The sequence below is a fragment of the Neltuma alba genome, unplaced genomic scaffold, assembly GCF_004799145.2.
Source record: "Neltuma alba isolate B1F8T4 unplaced genomic scaffold, ASM479914v2 tig00013353_pilon, whole genome shotgun sequence".
NCBI lineage: Eukaryota > Viridiplantae > Streptophyta > Magnoliopsida > Fabales > Fabaceae > Neltuma > Neltuma alba.
The window spans coordinates 156,643-181,106 of NW_021637619.1; the positions used below are offsets into that span (position 1 = coordinate 156,643).

A 24,464-nucleotide genomic window follows, 5' to 3' on the forward strand; every position below is an offset into this window, starting at 1 on the left:
ATCCTAATCTATTTTATCTCTCATATTTATACATATTTTTTTTTTTAAAATAGTCCTTTTAATAATGATAGTTCTAATCAATACACTTAATTAGTAAGGATATTTTAGGAAAGACAACATTTATTTATTATAAATAACTAATTTAATTTATTTTTTTAATATCTTTAAATTAGTTAAGTAACTTTTATAATTAAGATTGAAAGTAGTATTTTAATTGAAACTTATTTACTTAATAATGTTGTGAGTTGATATATTCTGATTGGTCAGATCACAAGTGAGGTGGTCTGACCAATCAAAATATATCAACTCACAACATTATTTTATTACATAAAAATGAATTGCGTACTCCCTCCCTCCCTCCCTCCCTCCACACATGTTATTCATAATCAACATAACAATATCATGTTATTATATTTTGGGAAAATCACACATAGGTTTCATAGAAGACAATTAATTCTGAAAAAGTCCCTCAAAATTTCCAAATGCTTCCTGAGTCCCAAGGGACTTCAGAGCAAAAATTAAAATTGTGAAATTACCTACTTGCCCTCACTGATGGAAAAGGTTGTGATTAGTTGCTGTGTAGGTTGTGACTGTATGCTGTGCATGTTGTCATTCGGTTGAGTGTGGGTTGTGATTGGCTGCTGTGCATGTTGTGAATGACTTAAATGTAGGTTGTGATTGGCTACTGTGTAGGTTGTGATTGTAGCTGTGCATGTTGTTATTCAGTGAAGGCAAGTAGGTAATTCCACAAGTTAAATTTTTGCTCTAAGGTCCCTGGGGACTTAGGAAACATTTGGGGATTTTTAGGGACCTTTTCAAAATTAATTGTCTTCTATGGGACCTGCATGTAGTAATTTTTCCTTATATTTTCTATTTCAGTATGCTCAAATAGATGATACTCCTCCGGTTCTTAATATATGACCTAATTGTTGAGTTAATTTTAGTCTTAAATATAAGACCTATTTCTCATATTTATAAATTTTTTCTAAATTATGCTTGTGAATTTTCCTCAACCATAATCAAGTAGAAGAGAGAGAGAGGATATTAAGGAAGATGATTATGATGTTTTAAAAAAAACATGTCATATTCCTTATAATTAACTAACTTACCTAACTTCCTTAATCTAATCAAATTAATTAAATAAATCTTATATTAAGGATAAGAGGAGTACTACCAAAATAAGATTTACCAAAAGGTAAGTAACTAGATTCCTCCGATCCTAAATATAAACCTCATTTTATAGTGTAAATTATACTATAAAATGGTTCTTATATTTTGAACTAAAGAAAATAATAAATTAAAATTTATTTAATAAATACTATTTCTGATTTTTTTGGAAAATATTTCTAACTATTTCTAATGAATTAGATTAAGGGGACATTTTTTTGGTGGAAGAAAATTCATGATATTAACTCTTAACTAGTAACTATAAATATAAATGTGATGAGGAAAGGACTCTCTCTCTCTCTCTCTCACTCACCTTAAAAAGATCTGACATGGGGACCAGACACAGTTATTTCAACTCATGAACGTTCAAATGAAGATCACATAAGGCTTATAGATTAAGCCATACGTGACAAAAAATTAGACGGAAAAGAAAAGAAAAAGGTCAAAATATTATAGTGTGAAAAAGTTTCAAATAAATATATCACAATACGAGGATCCTATACAGATGCTGAAAGTGACATTAGCAAGTCCATGTTTACTCTGTTACCCTGAAAAAGACAATAATAGTGGGGTGACAACTAACATCTATCACCTAATTAATTAATTATAACAAATATGATTTGATTTTCTTAAAATACTCATATGTAATATTAAATTATATGTTAATGTATAAGTTAAATAAATTGATAAATATTTTTTTGATTGTTTTTCTGATTTTTACATTTTTATATTTTTTTAATCCTTTATCTTATGAATCTTCATATTTTGTTATTTTCAAACCTCATTTATTCATTTTATCTAAATGTGGGAGAGTGGGATGGGAGAGAGAAAGGGGAAAAAAATAAAAAGTAAGAGACAGGACAGGAAAAAAAGAGGAAGGAATGGGAAAGTCGTTCACCAAGTGAATGATTTTAGCTTTTCAACTTAACAAAAAAAGTTAATATTAAGTTAAAATTTGAGAACAACTTCTTCACAAATTTAGAATTGTTTTTTTGCATGAACGATTTCAAGTGTAACATTTTAATGAATACTTTTTATTTTATAAGATTTGGGTAAATTTTTTTTTTAACTATTTGCAATATATAGGTAAATTTGCCTTACTTAAGTCCTATTAATGATGGGACTTTATTAAAAACAAGTTTTAAAACATTCTGACATATTATTAGAGTCTTCTAAGTCTAAAATGAAATTAAAATAGAAAGCAAAATGATGATGTTAGCTAATAACAAATAACAGAAATTAAGAAGAAATTAAATCTGAACCATTCAAATTCAGATTTAAATGGTCCAAATATGATGCCTTAAATGAAATAGTTCTTGTATATATTGAGAATTGGAGGAAGTATTAAATTTTTTATGCGATCCTTGACTAATAACTACCATTCTCTTTAGTATTTATACATTTTAAAAAAAATGCATTTGAATGAGAGATAAAGATAAAAATAATTACCATGATAATTTTGTAATAATTTCTCATGAATAAATTGGAAAATTTGCCTTCTGATGATATTCTTCTAATACTACACTATCTTCATGTCTCGGATCTCTGTTTATTTGGTTGTGAAGAAGAGGAATCTTTACTACATATTTTTTTGTTAACTGCCCTTTTTCTCCAGTTGTTTGTTTTGGGATATTGTCTGTCAAAATTTCTTATGATTTCTTTGATAATTTGAGATCTTGGATTAAGATCACTTTGAACAACCCATGTCAAGGTAGTCACTTGAAATTACTCATCAGAATATGTCTACTCTTTCATGCTTAACTGGGAAAAAAAACAAGGAAAAGGCATAAACCAAAGTTCTCGTAGTTAACAAGCTTACCCTTTACTTTCCCTTTATAAAACTAAGCCAGAAAGATTTATGACGGCCAACTGTGTAAAACGGGAAATAGAAGAAAATGTAATAGAAGTGGTGGCTACAGGGAACACATCAACTTGCCCATAAAAGGAAAAGGCGCATATATCAATTTCCTTTGAAATGCCATTAACGTGGGAACCACCAAAGCTGAGAAGATAAAAGGAGGACAACAGCTAGAAGCCTACAATATTCAAGAAATCTCTTACAATCTTCCAGGTAGGGTTCCATGTTTGCATGAGCTCCAGCTTAACTCTTCTTCTTTCTGAAAATGCTTTATCAATTGTTTTCTTTTTTGCCCCAGTAACTTGGTAGTTCGAGGTTCTTGGCCAAAAACATTTTTTTTTCTGGCTTTCCATTTTTCACATCCTTAAAGACGGATGAATTTCCCTTCACCCAATTTGGTCGCCCAGTTTGAAATTCTCATATAGTTCTACATATCTTTCCTTTGGAATTGTTTTTAATTATTTCTTCTTTCAAGATCACTAATCTTTCTAGTTTAATATATTTAACAGCAAAAGCATTATCCTTTTCTCTCTTCTCCCCCGATTTTCATATTCGATATGTCGGTTCTTGGAGGGATTCTCTCTCGTGTGAAACCCACTGGATTTACTGTCTGTATAGCCTCTCTATTGTTCAGTTCAAGTACAGTTTTCCACCCAATTCAACTTTGCTGTGTGCGTGCGTGTTGGATTTTTCACTGTATAATTTACCGTATATAATAACCTCGCGTTATTGATGATTTGAGAAGGAGAAGGGAAATGACGAGAAGGAAGATACAGATAAAGAAAATTGACGGTATAACAGCAAGACAAGTGACTTTCTCAAAGAGAAGGAAAGGTCTCTTCAAGAAGGCACAGGAACTCTCGACTCTTTGTGATGCTGAGATTGCCCTCTTAGTCTTCTCTTCTACTGGCAAGCTCTTTGATTATGCTAGCTCAAGGTTCTTATATATCATATTATCAGTCTCAATTTCTCATACATACATACATAAACAGGCATTTCTATAGGTGTGTGAGAGAGAGAGAGAGATTTACATGATATCACAGTGGTCGATTCAAGAATGAAATATGAAACTGCACAAGTGCACAGCTCATTATCATTAACTATCTATATTTAAACTCATATTATCTCATTCTCTGTAGTCTATTAAACTAGCTAGCCAGCTTGGCAGTTGATAAACACTAGTTGGAATCTATATAATTCTTGTTGCATTTGTAACCTTAAAGATTATTATATGTGTATGTTTCAGTACTTCTGTTTCTGTTGGTAATTAATAACTTAAAAGGTCAACCAATGAGAAAGTAACTTCATAGACTTGAAGTAACGGAATCATGATTGATATCCACAGTTGAAGGTTCTGAGTTTTCCCATTGGGATTCTGAAAGAATTTCGTTACTCCATACAATTTGACATAAAACTGTGCTTGATTGATCTGATCAGATCTTTTCCACTGATTGATCTTGAAGGGAAATAGAAAGTCACTCAAAAGAGTTACTATTTCTGTTGTTTCAGTATGCAGCGGGTAATTGAAAGGTACGATCAACATTCTGCCGTTCAAAGACTAGGCCAATCATCTGCTGATCTACAGGTAATCAATATATTAATATCAATCACACAGCATGACTTATCTCAAGTTTTGTGTCAATGCACATAGCTCCTTTTAATTAACTTGATTCCTTTTCTTTTCTTTTTTGGTTAACATACTTGACTTCTTTTCTGGTTAGTTACTCTCAAATTGTGACTCACACACGCGTGGGCGCACAAATGGTTTCTTGTTTAATTCATTATGGAATTCGACAACTGAATATCTAAGGAAGTACTTACCAAATGAATCAGATGGGAAAAGGGATCCGCTTCTTGGGAAGATTTTAACTCATTGAAGAAATTGAGCTATCCCGTTTGACTCTGTCTTGTTCATACTTCATAGATTCCTTTGAATAGGGGCCAATCTTATGCATACTCCATAATATGCATTAACAGTAAGTGATCAGGCTGCATTGCCCTGCAGAAAACCCTAGGTCTTGAATTAACTCCACAGGAGAACTGAAAAGATGGGAGAATTACTTCGAGGGATGACATAATATTGAAATCAATTTATGATAACATATGAAGGAATGGAAAATCATGGAAGGTTAATCCTTTTTTTTTTTTGAAATATGTACAAGCTTGGAGGTGATGAGAATAAGCTGCACAAGGTAGTAGCAGAAAGGACTCGTGGATTGAGGCACGCAACTTTAATTCATACCTACCATGAATAAATGTTGAGAAGATTATGTTAATGAGACACATGACTTGCACTAAATTCTAAAGGCAATTGAATGGGGAAGAACTTCAAGAATGCACACTTGAAGAATTGCAGAAACTAGAGGAAAGACTTCAAAGAGACTTGTCCCGCGTTTCAAAAACAAAGGTTTTTATTTGATCCTTTTTATGCTTGACCCTTGATCCTCTGAAGTTTGGGCTTTCTAAAATTTGTGAAGTTCTATGCAAAATACTACCCTTGTCCGTCTCATAATGTAAATCACGTTTTGGAAGATTTGGGATACTCAAAATGTAAGTCATATTTCATAGAATGTAGTGAGCATTAAATATTTTCCTTCCAAATTTGCCCCCTATTTACGAGAGACACTAAGAGAGATATGATTGATATGAGAGTACAGTTTAATAAGGGTTATTTTGGAATGTTCAAGTAATTTTTGAAAGGTACAAGATGTCTAATTAACTTTAACCAACTTTACTGGTTTGCGTAAAGTAGTTCAAAGTGACTTGCATTTTGGGACAGAAAGAGTAAGATTTTGTTTTATAGATTTTGTATTTTACATGCAAAGAAATTAAAATGTATTATTCTAGTATTTTGCATAGAATTTTTTGAACTGTGAGGGCTTCTTTGATTGGATTCTTAGAACCCCAATTCCTAATAATCTCAATTGCATTGTTAATGTGTTTGGTTTGGTTTTTGTTGTATGAATCTTGATTCTATGGGTAGTCTAATTATCACACTGCTGGGAGGATGATTCTCCATAAAAATGTGACCAATCCTGATTCCCAAATGCTAGAATCACACTATTTTTAATACCCTTCACCCGAGAAACCACAATGGGGGGGATTTTGGTTCATTGATTTTAATTTATTTTTATTTAATCAAATATAAAACATAAAATTCTTCCATCATTTTCAGTATCATACCTGCTGAATTTATGGTTATTAACATTCGATTCCATTTTCGTGCTTTCCATGGATCAAACGGGCCCTGAGGTTTAGTCCAAAATAAGAAAACAGCCCAAAAAGCACATATTTCTTTATCTTATAAATTTGTCGGAGACCAGCAACTTCTTTATCTATTGTATCTTTTCTTTTCTTTACTATCATTTAATGCTCTATGACAAGATTCAGTATATTCCTTTAAACCTTCTACATTGCCGGTGTGGAATCTACCTGATGTGTGCATTTTCAGCTATAAGACACTGTTTTGGTACTTATCAAACTTCTTTATTTTTACATTTTTAAAGTGATATGCCTTTACCGTGCATAGAAAAAATCTAATTTAATTAGTGATTAAAACTGTTAGTTAATTTTCATCCTGACAACAAATTGGCTTGTTTTCTTCCTTGTCTGATTAGCTATGAGTTGTGATTTTGTGTAGTTATTGCGTTCAAGATTTTGAGTTTGACATGTTTACTATGATTATTGTTTCAGGATGAAAGATTCATGAAATCCATCAACGCACTAAAGAGAAAGGTAGATACAAAACCAAACTTAGAATGTTAGGATATGCTATTTATGCATATGCAAGATATTATTCATCTGCAGATTTGCCCTTTCATCAACTGGTCATGTTCACTTAATTCCTCGTATACAAGCAATTAATATTGGTGTGTGGAAATCTCATTGTATATAATCTATACGTCCAGAAGCAGGGAAAACTTTTATGTCAATCGCACAAAAGTTTAGTCAATACATAAAATCACTTAAAACGTAGTTCCAAACATAAAAATGAGTCTTTCAGAGCAGGTATAATTGGAGAAAACAAAATGATTGAAGAGCGATCGATTAGAAACTACTCGACTTTACATCTTTATTCTATCCCTGTAATGGCAATTAGGTTCAATTCATTCCTCACTTTTTCCCATTTAGTGATTAGCCCCATAAAGAAAAACCACAGGTGTGACGACATAATAAAGAGACGAGAAGATCATTCTTTTTTTAAAAAAAAAAAATAGTAGTCTCTATCTTCTGACACAAGACAAGATCTGAATCTTCCAAATGTGAGGGGCTCACACTTGACAGTTAATGTATGTTAAAGGGATAAAAAGAAGATGGCCCAGGAGGACTAACTCTCTCAATTGACTGAACGGTTTTACTTATAGAGAAATGAGAGAAGTTTCATGTCTTAAAAATAATATAATACAAAGCGTCACTTGAGTTTTCACTTGAATGATCAGTTCTATGTGAATCCCTTTCTGAATACATATATTCCAAGAGATTTGATGCTCGTTCTTTTCTTCACATGACACTTCAATTTGAAACTAGCCCATGAGAAGATTCATATCCACATTCTAACAAACTTGTGTATGTGATTTCACTATCATAGATACTACATTTGGTTCTTAATATAAGACTCAATTGACTAATTTGAAGAGATTAAGAAAATTACTAAATTATTTTAAACTATTTATATTTATTGTTTTTCTCCCAACTAATTTCCCTCACTTATAAGTTGTTATATAATCTAATGATACCCTTAAGTATTTTAGAGAGATCATATAACATATACTATAATTATATAATTTAGTAACTTTCTTAATTTCTCTAAATTAGTCAACTGGGTCTTATATTAAAGGCTTGAAATAGTATGATGGATTTCAAGAAAATATCCAAGCTACATTTTGCTACATATTTTATGACACTAACGATGTTCTACGCTCTCGGTCACCTTTGCTACATTGTTTGGCTTTCATGCATAGGGAATCCAACTCATGGAAGAAAATCGAAAATTGAAGCAGGTGATCAAAGATTTATATTCTTTTCTTATTATAAAATATTGCCTTTCTTCTCAAATGTTGAGAATTGAAAATCTCATAACACAAACACACACTTACAGAGACTTGCACGCGAACAAGGCCAGTCTTCTGACTCCATCGTCATTTGCAGTTCATCTGACAATCCTCCTCAAGGCACTGATAGTTCTGATGCATCTCTCAGGCTGGGATAATTAACTAGATTATCTAGCTACTGATACATGTTTATATATTAGATAGCTTTTGTTTAATGTAATTTGAACTATATGCATTTGATGTTTGGTGGTTTGGATTGAATATGGACTCTGCTGTCTTTTAGCATTTGCAGGAAGATTTCAATTCTTTAAAATAATTCCGATCGATTTTCGAGTGGGATACTTCCTAACAAGCATACAATCCATTAATTCTGTGAAATTAGGGGGGAAAAAGGATACAACATTATGTTTTCTACCTTGGTTGGGACTGATTTTTATGTGGCCATTAGTTCATTCTTCATATCACTAATATGAGTTTGGCCTTCCGTGTATTGCAGGTTGTCTTTATTCAAATAGAAACATATAAATGTTTATTCATCAGAGAGTTGTATATTACTGGTGGCTGATTCCTTCACTTTAGATGCCAACGCCAGAGGCAGGAAGCTGTTCAAACGCTGAGGTGAGAGGGAGAGAGTGTTTGAACTTTGAATTGGGACCCTTAGATTAGGAGGAATAGGGATGGCATGTTAAAATGACAATATAGTACTCTAAGGTCTCTTAAGACCTACTATTAATCTTAACATTTTTTGTGACCTTGGTGAATAAATTCTACTCCTTAGGACGTGTGTGTAATTTTCCCTTCCTAATTTGCTTCGTATATATTATGTCATCAGGTAAAGGGATAAATTTACTTATTATAATATTGAAGAAGAGCACCAAGTACCATAATAGAATGTCAGGGCCAAAAATACCCATGATGATTCGAAAAGGGGCCTAAAATGTCATTACTATGATTGTTGACTATTTAGAAAGAATACTTTGACTCAAAATAGTGACGTGGAGGTAGATGTGGCAAAATAATATTTAAGTTAGACAAAAAAATAGCAAGTATCTCCATGATTGTCGTCTCCCCACCATCAAAGCAACAGTATATCATCATCACTGCTGTTTGCCATTTAGTTTAACTCTAAGTGCACGAGTCGCTAGTAGTATAAAAAATATCGTTCCCTTAGAGGTTAAGGCCAGACAAGTTAAAAATCACAATTGTGTTTATGATTAGGTTAAGTGAAATTAATGTGTAAATGAAGTTGTCTCATAAAGGTACTTTGAAAATAAAGCTTAAAATCGAAGCTAAAAACTTAACTTTGAGACAAATAAGAATCTAGGATTATTTCTCACTATTGTATTTCATAAAACTTGATTAAAAACTTCTCATTTAGTGTTTTAATGATAAGTTAAGTCAGTCTAAGGTTCACAAATGTTAATTAAGCTTTCTCAAGTCAAAACCAAATTTTGTAATCTTAATAAACCTTCACAATCTCTTGCTTTTGTTGACAACATTACACTTTGAAAATCAAAATCTTTTTTTGACCAATGCTAGGTTAATAGATATATCTCTATTCTATCAACAAACCATCCATTTAATAGAATAAACTTTCAATATAGTAGGTTTTTACCCAAGATCAAAGATCAATTTAACTTTCTCAAATTTCAACCAATTAAACAAATCACTTCAAGTGGTGGCCAATTACAAGAAAGCACTAAACTCAAGGTAAAAACAAAATAACATTTCATTAATACCAAAGAAAGAGTTAAAATAAGTTTTAATCCATACAAGGACAAATAAGAAGAGAAGAAGAAAACCAAGGAAAATGAGAAATGAAGCTCCAAATCTCCTTCAAACTTTAAACTCAAAGCTCCTAAGCTTTAAAACCTCTTAATCCTAGCAAAGAACTCCTCTAAACATGTGTCCTTACCACCTCAGCGATGATCGCCATGTGTCACTGTCACCTCATCTCTGCCTACCACATGTCACCACCACATAATTCCTCCTCAAAGTGACTTATCCATGGCTTGAACCCGAGACCTCATCTGTGGGCGCATACGGCTTTACCAGTTGAGTTGCAACGAACCTATTAACTTACTATGCAAAATTAAATATATATATAATATTCTTTTACACAAACAATATTATATACATATATATTATTAAAAACTAAAAATAAACTATATGATAATTTTTATCATAGCTATTTTAATGAAAAAATATTTTTTAAATATTTTTTACTATTTATATTATAATGTTTTATTTTAAATAATATTTTTAATATAATTTTAATTTCCAATGAAACTAATTTTGAATTTTAAATCATAAATAATTTTTTCTTAAAATTTATTTTTTAATTAACATTGATAAGATATCCAATTTAATTATATATATATATATATTATATTACATTATATTATATTATCTATATATGTTTTATATATTTGATGAAAACCATTTATAGTTAGCAAAAAAATCTAGTTATTCAAAAAATAACTACTATAATAAAATCTAATAAATTATTATATTAAAAAATTAAATGATTTGAATAGATTATAATAAACAATATTCTCCTCCTTGTATATGTATATATCCTATGTAATTTGTTTTCTTAAAATTCTTTATTTATATCATTTGTTTTTGCATAGAAGACCAAAACCAATCTATATTATTCGTATTAATTATATCACAATTAAATTTTATTGTTTAATGATTGAAATTCAAAATTCACTTCAATATTAGTTTGTGTTCATATAAACTCATTTTTTGGTTTTGAATTTCTATTATATATTATATCTTTCAATATATTGTACATATGATAAAATTATTTCTTTCTTGTATCAGTTTGTATAAGAAAATTATTAATATTCTTATTATTTTTAATTATTGTTAATAATCAAGAGGAATTGATTTTAATGAAATATAAACAAGTTTTCTAAGAAATTGTCTTCCTATTCTCAATATGTACCTAATGATGACATGAATGATGATGATACCTTCATTAACACCAACTCTACAAATATATTAATTTATTTTACAATTAAAAATATATTTAAATCATTATATTCTTAATAATGTGTGAGTAGACGACAAAGTGAGTAGTGAGAAAGAAACACGTGTATGCTTAGTGGGATTCACAAAAGAAAAAGTGATGGATGTTAAGGGTAGTCAACAAAAATAGCATTTTTGCCCCGTTTTGAAAAATTAATGAGTATTTTTACCCCTAACATTTTATTACAGTGCCTGGTGTTTCTTTTTGATAGTATAATAGGTAAATTTTTTCGTTCATCCTATCTCTTAAAACTAAAACACATTATTGAATTCATTCAAAACTAGATATTAGATATTTTTTTTAAAGTTATTTTCTTTTTAAATCAAGGTATTTTTTTTCCTCTCGGCATCAGTATTCTCCTATTAAAAATAATCATATTCAAAGCACTGTCTTCTAACGTTTAGTGTCTGCCAATACCTCAAGTAGAATTGCTTCCAATTAGAAAATATTGGTACATCAAACATAATAAAATTTAATATATTCAGTCATCAACATTGGACAAAAATATATGCATTGTCAGAGGAATTTTTAGAAAATAATATTTCGATATCTTATCTAAAAATTGTTAATAACTTTAATAGTTTTATACATACTTTAACACTCACTTTATTTAATATTAATTGTTAATATGATCTGACATAATTATCAATTAGAAAGAATTATAATTAGTTTTTCCCCCTCAAATGACGAAGTGTTCCCATCTCGTCATTTATCCACTTTCTTATCAAAAATTAAAAAAGTTGTTAAATTTTTAATTGATTTGAAAATATTGTAACATTTCAATTAAATTAAAGAGAAATGAAGTGGCTATTAAAATTATAAAAATAAAATAAAATATATCTAATATTATTACTGCTGGTAGGGATGGTTTTGTGAAGAGTACAAGAAGAAGAGAGGAAAAAGAAAGTGGTGTACGATGTCTTCAAGGTATGGGCAGCACTTTCCTTCAGACTTAATGTGTCTCTACATATTCTTATCTTATAGGATGCAAGTCGGGTTGATTGGCAAATTTCTTTCAGGATACAATGAAAACTCTTGAATATGGATTGCACTTCCAAGATTCAATCGAATAAAACAATGGCCTTTACAAGGTGATAATTTGACTCTATCTCTACGTTCACTCAAAGACAAAGGCAGTAAGTTTGATCTTTGTGTTTGAATTGTGTTGTATCCAAATGAAGTGATGGTGACGGTTTTATAGAGACCATGGAATGATGTCTTGAAGAGATGCCTTTTGAAATAATACTTTATTAAATACAAGTCCCATATGTTGGTTCATGAACTAACATAATTTAAATAAATAAAATGTATTTAATATGTAGGGTCTTTTATTATTGTAACTACCTACATAGCCTTTCATATAAATATATTAATTTATATGAAGACACAATTTTTCATATAAATATATTAATTTATGTGAGAATACAACTCTTCAAATAAATTTATTAATTTATATGAAGACATAACCCCTCATATAAATTTATTAATTTAATAAATTTACATAAGAACATGACTTTTCAAAAACACATCTCTTCATTTTAAAAATATTCCAACAATTACCAGGCAGCTTATAATTTAATAGACAGACAAGAAAAGGGGAAGAGACCCCTCAATAAATGAAATAAAATGCCTAATTAAAGGTTTTGTTTTCCTTTGAGTTATTTGAGAGTTATCCAGCTTGAGTCGTGAGGTTGCAAATACGAGTGATTTTCTTTTTTGGGGAAAGAATAAGAAAAAAGTATTTAATTTAAATCATAGTCTAATGGATTTGATGATTTTATGAATCTATTTGACATCGTAATTCTATACATGGACAGAATTTTGAATTTTTCTAACTGTACAAGGAGAAAACTTCTTATATGTTTCTAAGGGGTGTATTGTTTATCTGTCCTAATGACCCGTTACACTTACTAGGCAGCTTATAATTTAAACTTTTATTTTTCAAAATGCATCCTATGGCACAGGAGGGATGAACAATGTGCTCAAAGAATAACAAAATACCTCCTCCCTCACTCCCTCCTCCAACACTCTAAAACAATTTTTCAATAACATATAGTATCTTAAAATAATTTTTGGTGTATCTATCACCATAATTAATATATTATTTTGACTTTTATTTGGTCCTAATTATAAGACAATCATTTTGTTTCTTATATTTATGTATTTTTTAAGATAATCCTAATAATGATAGTTTTAGCCAATACTTAATTAGCAAATATTTTAGGAATGAAAATTATTTATTATAAATAACCAATCATACTTAATAAATAATCAATTTCTTACATATATTTTTAGTAATATCAGTAATAAGTGTAGAGAGTATATTGCTATTAGAAAAATGCTTTAGGGACAAAATTGTACTAAAATTTATTTTAGAACATTAGGAGCTACTAAAAAAATACTTTAACATGCTAAATGAATATAAAAAAAATTAGTTTTTGATACTACATACCATAAAAAATACTTTAGAATACTAAATATAATTTAACACAATTTATTTTTAGTAATTTTATATTATATAAAATAAATATGTAAAGAGAATTTTGTCTCAAAATATAATACTACTCGAGTTTTTATTATAAGTTACTTATAAGTTATTCTCACATACCAAAAACTGCATTTATGGATAAAATTTTTCAAACACACCCTCATTAAAATTTTCTATTTCTCTTTATCTAGAAATCATTCTTACATGGTTTTTTTTTTTTTTTAGTGAATTAGTGATCCCAAACTCGTGGCACTAAATGGCGAATGCGTGTGCGTGTGCCCATGTATAAAGCTGCAATTAATGCAATCAATTTACCCACCGCAAGAGTTTCTTCTTTTTTCCTTTTTTTTTTTTTAAATTTAGGGAAGCCTGTCTCCTCCTTAATAATTTCCTGCTCACCAAGACTCTATCTTTCATCCTTTCTTCAGTCATCACATTTCAGAATATTCTTGCAGGTAACAACACTTCGCTCTCCTTCTCAAGAAGAAACCTCCCCTTCTCTCTGTATTTCTTACTTAGATCTGCACTTATCCTTCCTAATCTATCCTATCCAAGCCTCAAACTCTTTTTATCTTGTTGTTCCACCTACGCCCAATCCAAGTTCTCTTCATTTTATGCTTGTCTTTTTCGTTTAACACGCAGATAATATTCTTCTGCGTAATTAATTTTTGTCTGACACTGGATTAAATCTTTAGATTTCCCTAATTCTTTCTCTTTGATTTAACTTGGTTTTAGTTTGAAGGAGAGATTGGTTGAAATGACGAGAAGGAAGATAGCAATAAAGAAGATCGAGAACGTAGCTGCGAGGCAGGTGGCTTTCTCAAAGAGAAGGAAAGGTCTATTCAAGAAGGCTATGGAGCTGTCAACTCTCTGTGATGCTGAGATTGCTCTCTTAGTATTTTCAGCTTCGGGCAAACTCTTTGATTATGCTAGTACAAGGTATCTTTTCTCTCTCTATATAATGTATATGTGTGTACTATCACTAGGAATCAGAATAATCTGAATTTTAATCACGTCTGGGATTTTCGTTTTTGTTTAGAGGAAAATAAATCCTGATCTTTATTTGTTGATAAAGAAGCTGTGATAGCGTATGCTTTTATTCGTCTCATTTGTGCTCTCTTCTAAATTTGTCTATATAATCTCCTTCAGTTTTGATAGAGTGAGATTTAACATGAAATGGCTCTAAAAAGCACAATCACTCAACCTAGAATCCAGATTATTAGCATACCAAGTTTGACCCATGATTCATTTGTCTATTCTTTTTTAAGTGTCAGCATTTATGTATCTCATCTGTTTGATCATCAATTACCATGTTCATGTTTCGGCGAAAATTACCTTCTGTTGTGCCAGTACAAGGTATCTTCTCTCTCTCTCTCTCTCTAATTGAAATGATTTAGGTTCAAGTTGCTTCCACACAGTACTTCTCTTCCTGTAAGAAGAAAACTTGAACTAGACGTGCTGACCAAAAAGTTGTGATATAGTCCTTTTGTGTGCTTTTATATATGTGTGTATCTGAGAATTAATCATGTGGGTATAATTGAAAATAATGAGTAATCTCATCATAACTGTGTTTTGCTTATACCTTTAACTTTTTACACAATGTCTTGAGGTTGCTGCTAAAATAGTTTGAACACTGAAATCTTGATAGTCTTGGAAGAGACTATGGAATTTGTTCAACGTTGATGTGAATAATATGTACAATAATCAACGTTTAAAACTTAAAACAGTACAAAATAGTGGTTTGAAAATAACGAAAACGACACATATATGGAGGAATATTAGATTCCATGAAGCTGCTTCAGTTCCAGAGGCTTTTGTTAATGTCAAGATGCTATTTTTCCTCTGGAAAAAAAATATGATCCTTTCCATAACGATCAATATAGTTATATCAATTATTTAAAATCTACAAGAAACTACGCTATTCACAAGTCAAGAATAATGTATTCGTCTTTGATTTCTTTTGGAAACAGGGAAAAAAAAAAAAAGGCCCACAATACGCTGTTCAAGCGGTACTGCATGTCCTATATAGGCTGTATATGAGATGGTTTTTATCTTATTATTTTAATTCTATTTTTATTCAAAATCACTTTCAATGGTGTTGGAAAATTGTATGTATTTTTTTTACTATGTTGCTTTCAAAATAAAAAATATCAAAAGAAGATTTAAATCTTCTAGTTTAATTTAAATGGTCTAGAGAAGTACAAATACGGCATACTTTTAAGAGGCAGGGATGTTTTCTTTTTTTGGGCAATAGAGAACATCCCAAATTAACTTTTAGTTCATAATTGTTTTTTCTTTGTATTTTTTATTGATTAATTAGGTGGATTAAAACAGTTTAAAGAGGATTATGAGAACATGCTACTAGAACAGTCGGGTCACTTTTGCTTTGAAGATACTAAAAGTTTTGTAAGGCTATCAGCTTATCACAGATTGCTCTTGACGTTTTCCTTATTGTCTTCATATTTTGATATCTATTAATGGCAATATTTAAATGTTATAATTTTGAATGAGTCTATCTTGAGTTAAGATTCGGTTAATTAAAAAAATGCTATTATATTACACATTATTGTCACATATATATCTCTAAATAAAAAACCCATCTGTAATGTTTGGCCATGGAAGCCACTAAGAATAAATTCATTGGTATATATATACATGACTGATTGGATACATAAGCAAATTTAATGCTGTATTTAAATTCACTTATTTTAACTATGACTTCCATTGTGCCCCTCCCCACAGCAAAAGTATGACTTCCATTAAAATTTAAATTCCATAAATAATTTTAATTCATCAAATGATAATTTATGCTATATAATTCGCTAGAAATAGTTTTAAAGTATGACTTCCATTTTAATTTTCAATATTTTTGTTGTTTTAAGCACGAGGCAAGTAATTGAAAGGAGAAACCTATACTCAGATGTGAACCTTGTGAAGTCATACCAGCCACCTCAAGAGCTACAGGTATAATTTTTCTTCTGCTCTCTACCCCTTCATCTATTGCTGTTTTGATTCATCTTTCTTTTTCCCATCTCTGTCTGTGTGTCTGTATATAAAAAAATCTTACAAAAATATTTTTGGTTATAAGACATTTTGATAGTTTCAATGAGCATTAAATATTTCTTCCCATATATGCCCATATTTTATAAGGATAGTGAGAGAGAATAAAAATTAGTATGATATTGGAATTTAGTGTGATTAATAAGGATAATATTAGAAATCTCTTAAATTTTATGACAAATTTAATGCTTTTAACTATTTTTATTAGGACTTGGAAATTAGTTAGAAACGTCTTATAATATGGATCAGGGGGAGTACAATATACTTCCCTCACCCTAAATATTCGAGTTAGATAAGTAATTTACATATATTAAGAAAATTAAATTAGTTATTTGTTAAAAAATGTGTGTTGGTTATCCTGAAATATCCCCTCTAGTCACTGGCATTGGAAACTACACTCATTGATGAAAACTCCTTTTATTTGTGTAATTAGGATTGCCTCTACTAGAAGGATATTAATGTCTATAAAAATAGAGATAATTTCGTGAAAAATTATAAATTTGGAATAAAAAATGAGGTCTACTTCAATTAGAACCAAAAGAAACCTCTTAACTAATATTTAGGAAGTATATTATATTACTGCAATAATTATTCAACAGTTACTTCTTTTTTTATTCAAGGGTATGATGCGCCATATACATACCTAATATGAAAATGCTTGGAGTATACCAAAACTTTTGTCATTGAATGTGGAAAGCATATGGTAATTGGACAGGTTGAAGGTGAATATTTTATGCTAAACAAGGAAATAGAAGAGAAGACTCTTGAAATAAGGTATTACTATTACCATTATTAAATGGTGTTAAAGATTTTATTATGGGGGATGTACAATGTGTTTATTATAGATTCAAATATGTTGCTCCACATCTAATAATAGACAGCTCAATGGGGAAGATCTACAAGGGCTGTCTGTAAAAGATCTGAGGAAGCTAGAAGATTTACTTAGCACAAGCTTGCATCGCGTTTCAAAAGCAAAGGTTTGTCTTTTCCTTTTATGACAGTAATACAAAAATTGAAATATTTTATGATTTTTTTATTCCGTAAATTACAGTTATCAACTGTCAATTAAACAATGGCTTATTTGAGAAAGAGGAAAAGTAACAAAAAAAAAATACCTGTTGAATTTCAAAATGACAGCTAAGTGATTTTGATTGATTTTGACTTGCTAAAGTCATTACAAGAGTAGTCCAAACCACTACAAGAATAGTAACCATGGCCTATTTATCTTTTTGAAATTCAACATGTTTTTTTGTCCTTGTTGTTTTCCCTTTGAAATAACTGTCTCATATGCAGAGGCTAATTTGACAGTTATTCATCTTGTTTAGCTCATAATATTCGATTTGTCCCTTTTATAATGACAAAACTATATATTATATTTCAAATATTCATTGCGGCATAAAAAATAGGAAGTGAATGAAATAAAAATTAGATAAGGTCAAGATCTCCCTATTCTTTTATCATTAGAAAGGTCAATTAAAGTCTCTTTATACTGCCACCTTTTTGTTCTTTGTTTTTTGGCTACCATGAGGCTACCTTTTTTTTTTTTGGGGGCTATCATAAGGCTACCTTAATCCATGGTTCCACCAAAGAATGTTAGTAATGATCTATAATTCTTTCCCCCTTTTGTGAACATAATTTTAAATCGCGGATCAAAAAGCAACTATATCCTCATAATAAAATGCATAATTTAAACATTTTCTCTTGTATTGTGTTTCAACTTTGCCTCATGCTACAGGGATCGACGTAACCTAAATAAATTCTAGTTTTAATGCTCTACATGTCCTTTAGTTATAGGAAATGATTTTTCCTGTTTGATGCTCATTTGACCCTTCACCTGTGTAAGATACAAATTAAAGAATGCTCGCAATGACCGATTTAAGACACTAACTAACCTTATCCGCATTCCTTTTATAATTGATAATGAGCAGTCTCATAATCCTCATATCCTATATATCCAAATGGTACAGATATAGGAAAATCATTCATAGTCCTCTCAAATCTCTGTTCATAAATCATTTTATATATTTATAACTATAATTTACCGAATATGCCAAATATGACTTAGGTTGACCATTATAACTCCAATAAGAGAAACCTGATAAATCTCACCCAATTACGGGATGCTTTTCATCCCTTAATTATTCCAAACGTAACTGAATCATAATTGAATTAGATCCTCTTTATTCTTCTCAAAACTCATTGACAACTTGCCTGTCATTGTATGTTCCACTAACTTCGCCAAGTATGGGTTGACAAGATGGGATGATATTTTGGGGAAAATCCCAATAGGAAGGGAATACACATATATAATAACATAAAATGAATCACTATATAAAAGATGACATACATATTAATTAGATGATATCACAAACACCTAGAATTCATTATTAGAGAACCACTGCACTCTCCCCCTTACCTATCCTGCTTTTTATGCCATAAAGACATCTCTTAGCCACAAGGCTTTCTTACTATACAGACTCTGCCTTCAAGTTTCTTTACCACAAGGGTATAATTCTTTGCCAAAGAGGCAATATTTAACTATTCAAGGCTCTAACTTTGAGTACAGATACACTTATCACATAAAATTACATAAAATAAACTAGGCACGCAAACAAGACAGACATATAAGAAGGGTAGGATTGCTATCTTGTGCAGAATTGACAATATCAAGGATTTTGTTGTGATTCCCATACTGGGGAGTCTTGCAAGTGTAGCGTGGTTTACAAGTTTAATGAGCTCTTTCTTCTAATATACTAGTTTTTTGGGATTGAGCTTTCCTTTGGGCTTGTACTCATAAGAGATTTCCTTACTATGTGTTTTACAATAACAAGTGTTCCAAATGAAGATTATATCAATAATCTTATAAGCCTACACAAAAAATTGTCTAGTTTCATGTCTTTTTTCCTACCTAACATCTTAGTAAAAGGATTAATATTTTAAAATATTTTTTTATGAAGGGGTAAATATATCAAAATACATCTTTTGTAGAAAGATATGGTTTAATCTCTTGTAAATCTCTTACTTTCCCTTATTATACATTCTAATGTTGAGGGGACTGTTTTGTACCATAGTTTTGAAGTTATATATTTCTGCCACAACTTCTCCTTCACTATACATAATTAGGATAAAACCTCAAAACTATATATTTCTTTACAAGTTGGTCCCTACAAATTTTCATGTGAGTTCCTTTTAAATTATAGGATGTCACATTAACCTCGTCTTCTAACTCATCATTTAAAAAGCAGAATTTGAATCAAATTAATAACAGGTAACTGCAACTAAGAAACCAAAAATGAAACAACTCTCACAATTTCAAATTGAGCAGTTGGAGAAGTCTCCTCAAAATTCATACCTTGTTGTTAGTATCCCTTGAAAACAAATCGAGCTTTATACTCTTAAATGCTTCCACTAGTAAGGGCCGGGCCAAAAAGCTATTTTTTTAACATTTTCAAATAAAAAATATATAAGCCATAATGGTAATGTTCTTGTTCCAAAACCACATACCCTATAATGGTAATCCCTTTTAGTTAATATGAAGTTTTAGTGGCTATTAATGTCTCTTGATTCACATATACTCCTCTCTTAATGTTTTAAACATGCCATTCCCGGCATAATTACTCCAGAGGCAATAAAATCCAAAGTTACTCTTTAATGATTTTATGGGGTCCATTAGTTTTATGTTTATCCTAATGGCAAATTAGAACACATCTAATCCCACTTTCCCAATCTATATTCATAATCAAGATTCCCTTTGTCAGGGAAAACCATAATCCTCCTAATTCATAATTAATATTGGCCAAGCAGCAACTAAACAAATACATGCGTGTTTGAACAAACAAAATTAACATTAAGCACAAATAATTGATTCAAACATGCTCTGATCCAGTTCATAATAACTTCTCTATGTTAACAAAACATTAGTCATGTTAAATGAAAGAACAAGAGGAGTAGAGTAGAGTAGAGCACAAGAGGAAGGAAGGAGTACCTAGGAGAAAGAAGTCAAGGACACTGCATTGTCAGCAGAGGAATGGGGAAGGATAAAACCACAAACAATTTACCCCGCATAGAACAACCAAGCTAAGTGAGACTTTGAGAGTTGAAGGAAGATTGAAGAGTTGAAGCTTGACAATGAGATCAGAAGGCAGTTGGTGTGAGGATGGAAGGACTGAAGCTCTCTTGGTCTCTAGTAGTTGAATAATTTAAAAACATATATTTAAGGGATGGCCTTTTAATTATTTGACCCAAATGGGCCCAACGTTTAGCCCATTTACTCATTTTGGGACCTAATTGTTAAGCCTGCTGGTCATCAATTTAAAAGGGTTTAAATGTGTTGGGCTCTAACAGCTCTACCCCTCGGGACCTTATAACATTTTGGCCTTCATGAACATCTGACTCCCACGCATGTTGAGTTTTATGGATGCTTGAATCTCCTCCGTCGTAGCACTTTGCCACTCAAATTTTTCTATTGCTTCTAAAGAAGTTGGGTGTTGGCGTTTGAAACATACACAGAAAAACTACAAAATGCATAAATTTGCTTTTAGTAAACATTTGAATTTTTTAGCGGTATTTCACTAGAGGATCTTCAGGCTGAAGAACTGTTGATCCTGTGGTACTTCTTTCACTAGGTGAGGAAAATGAGAAAGAATATGGACTTGACAATGGAGGTTGGCGTTGCTTGCCCATTGTCAACTCAGTCTATAGGGATTCAAATAAGAATGGCTCCCTTGTTAATATTCCATTCCCAACTAGCCTCTTCATTGGATACAATATTCCTGCTAACTATTACTTGTAAGATTATACAGATGACACGCTTTGGTTTGACTACTCTAGCCAATTTAAAATTTAGTTTTTTTCCCCCAATTTTTCGTCAATTCAAGAATGAAATTTAACCTAAACATATGCTAGCTAGACAACTAAGAATTGTAAGTGGCTTGCCTGAGGCTTCATGCTTTTCCGAGCTTCATATGGGTTTGATTCAAAAAAGCATTTTTTGGAGAGATGATATGCAATGTTATTCACTATGTTATAAAGATTAGAGTTTATTGATACTGTTTGCTGTTCACTATAACGTTGCCTCTTCTTTTTTTCATTTGTTTCTGTACTATTTAGCGATAGTAAACTGTTATGATGCGTTTGTTCTTTCTATCTGTTCTTCGATTCCATGGTATGGGTAAAACGCAGCTTGCAATATTTAGAACAGATAGAAACTAATTCTATATGTTTCAGGTCGAAGTATTTGAGCAGGAGATCAGTGTTCTAAAGAAAAAGGTTAGCGTTATGTTTGTTTATCAAAAGAATCCTATGCATTATATTCAGCCTTTTCCTCAGCGTTATAATGAGAAAGTATTGATCAGAATTAATTCCTTCTAACTTAACCTTTTATTTTAGTAATTAATGCTGCCTTTGGAATTCTGAAGTTAGTAAAGACAAGGGTAGAATGAAGAAAATAGTAATTATTTTTATCTTCAAATTTTATAATGACAGATAAATATAAACAAGAATTTTCTTAAAAAGTGACCGTCAAAAAGGAATGGAGCGAGTAATTTCCGTGAGCCTTTAAATAAGCCCATAGTTAATAGAGATTACAAAAAACCACAAACGACATGCCTCAAATTAAAGACACGTAAATTCAACATACATAAACTCATACAGAACTAAAGCAGATTTTTTTTTTTTGAATTTTAAACACACAACTTTATCAAAAAGTCTATACTTACCAATGTCAACAACTTAAACACACAAAATGAACTTAGCACATCTGATTAAGTTTAACCATAACTTTGAGTTTATATTTACAGCATTTAATGTCTTGTGGTAATATAATATGCAATGTAGTAATGTCTAAGGCACTTCCTCCATCCCATATTTTAGTTATAGTAACATCTTACATTAATAAAATATTTGTTAATCTTTGTAGCACGTTGTGAGTCTTCATTCATGTCTCATATTTGTTTTAATAATGCGTTTTAATTTTGACGTCAATAAAGGAAGACGGACTCAAGGAAGAAAACCAGAGGCTAAAGAAGGTTGTCAGATTCTTGTCACTAATTCTCTTGGCAATTAATTTCTCATTAATGTGTCTTCATAGTGATAATATAATGTCTCACTTTCCATGTTTTTAAACTTAATGCCAATCCAGTTCACCAAATCCATGGAAGAAAACCAGAGATTAGATCAGGTAATGAACAGGTTTCAGATTCTTATGGTCTTTGTTTTTGTCAGTACTGATCTGGGAATTGTATCGAACTGGGAAATGAAATAATGTGTTGATAGGCCCAGTGGCTTGAGGATGAACAATATCAGCCATCAGACACGTCTCCCGCAAAAAGGCAAGTTGCTATAAACGCCACTGATGAGAGAGCTGTGTTTTATCTCCGGTTACTGTAGGTTAGTTATTTTGCTCCCTCAAAAGTATTTGGTCCTAAATATGGAAGTTAGTTAAGAGCATTGTTTAGGTTTCAACTGTAAGTCCTAAATCCATTTTATTTACAAATTTATAATTCTTTTTCAAACAATCATGTTGGTTACAATACTAAAGGGCTTTTAAAAAAAAAATCCATGAAGGTAATTTTCAATTCAAATGAATGAATGTGGTGTTTTAGGTAAACTACCACATTTATTACAGATAACAAACCCCATTAATCATTCTCAATAACTGTAAATTAATTATCTGGCACTTATATTTAAGATGAGATTTATTAGATTTTGCTTTGAATGGGCCTAGTGCTCTAAATAAGCTTCACTTTTTACAACTTGTTAGTACTGCAACTTCCTACACTTGCGTGTCTGTGTACATTTGATATGATATTGTTGACCCCATTAATGTAGTTGTCCATGACGATGAAGTTTTTAATGGTAAGTCCCTGTGGCTTACATGAATGATTTGCAATCCATGTGGGTGAGTTTAATTAGTCTAAAACTCTAGGCAATTAAGGTTATCAAGTTTCATTAATCGTTATTTTATTTACTGAATCGCAGGTTACTCTTTCCCTGAATGAAATTAAAGCTTCTGAAGGAAGAAGCGCAGTAGATCTTTTTTTTTTGGAAGTTTTGTGAAAACCGTTCTTGACTGAAAAGCACAGTGCTAGATTTTAAATTTATGAATAGTGGTTGTACAATAATGCAAGTGTATAGCTGTGTGTAGTTGTTTCAACTTAGCTGTTCCTGGGCTGCAGTGAAGTTTTTTATTATTATTCATGAAGAAAATAAAAATAGTAGTAATCCATCCGATCAACTAATGTTCATTATTACTGTATAATTTTACTGCTCTTGGCAATATATAATACGGGGAATTGTTATGAGGTTTTAAATAAGGAATATAATTATTAAAAAGTCCCAGTAATAACAAAGCAGGCTGCAAAGACAAGTTTTAAGGATTTACTAGTAATTTTCTTTTAAGACTTTATTGTAATTCTCCCCATATAATAGACAAGTGTTCAATCCCACTTGAAAAGTAAAAACATATATGAGGGACAATTATTTTCACATTATATCACCATTAATCGAACACATATATTAGCTTTATATACAATGCCTTTATATACTATAATTTTTATAAATAGCATGTATATGATATTACTAAAATTTAGTCCTAGTTTTATATATAATAATTAATTAAAAATCATATATTATAATTCACTTTTTTGGAAAAAATATATATATTATAATTCATTTTTAGGTTCTCTTGTTTCAATTTATTCAACATAGTAAACATATCATTAGCCAGTTTTAGTGCCTTCCTTTTTTGGTTTGGTTTATACAATTCAAACACCACACACACACCCCACTATATCAACACTCAAC

General features: G+C 30.7%; 2 protein-coding genes across 2 annotated transcripts in view; both read left to right on the plus strand.

Moving 5' to 3' along the window:
* The first annotated feature begins 3,780 nt into the window (after positions 1-3,780).
* On the plus strand, positions 3,781-8,238 carry LOC114736647 (MADS-box protein JOINTLESS-like). The gene is made up of 6 exons (XM_028924522.1): positions 3,781-3,962; positions 4,535-4,610; positions 5,188-5,246; positions 5,333-5,432; positions 6,719-6,760; positions 7,987-8,238. Exons 1-6 carry the CDS (start codon positions 3,781-3,783, stop codon positions 8,236-8,238), a joined length of 711 nt encoding a protein of 236 aa, XP_028780355.1.
* Positions 8,239-14,032: 5,794 nt separating this feature from the next.
* LOC114736648 (MADS-box protein SVP-like) overlaps positions 14,033-24,464 on the plus strand; it is a 34,131-nt gene continuing 23,699 nt past the window's right edge. The window contains exons 1-4 of the mRNA XM_028924524.1: positions 14,033-14,050; positions 14,351-14,540; positions 16,484-16,565; positions 17,377-17,435. Of these exons, the coding sequence (XP_028780357.1) occupies positions 14,359-14,540; positions 16,484-16,565; positions 17,377-17,435 (323 nt within the window). The 5' untranslated portion in view covers positions 14,033-14,050; positions 14,351-14,358. The remainder of the gene's footprint in view (positions 14,051-14,350; positions 14,541-16,483; positions 16,566-17,376; positions 17,436-24,464) is intronic.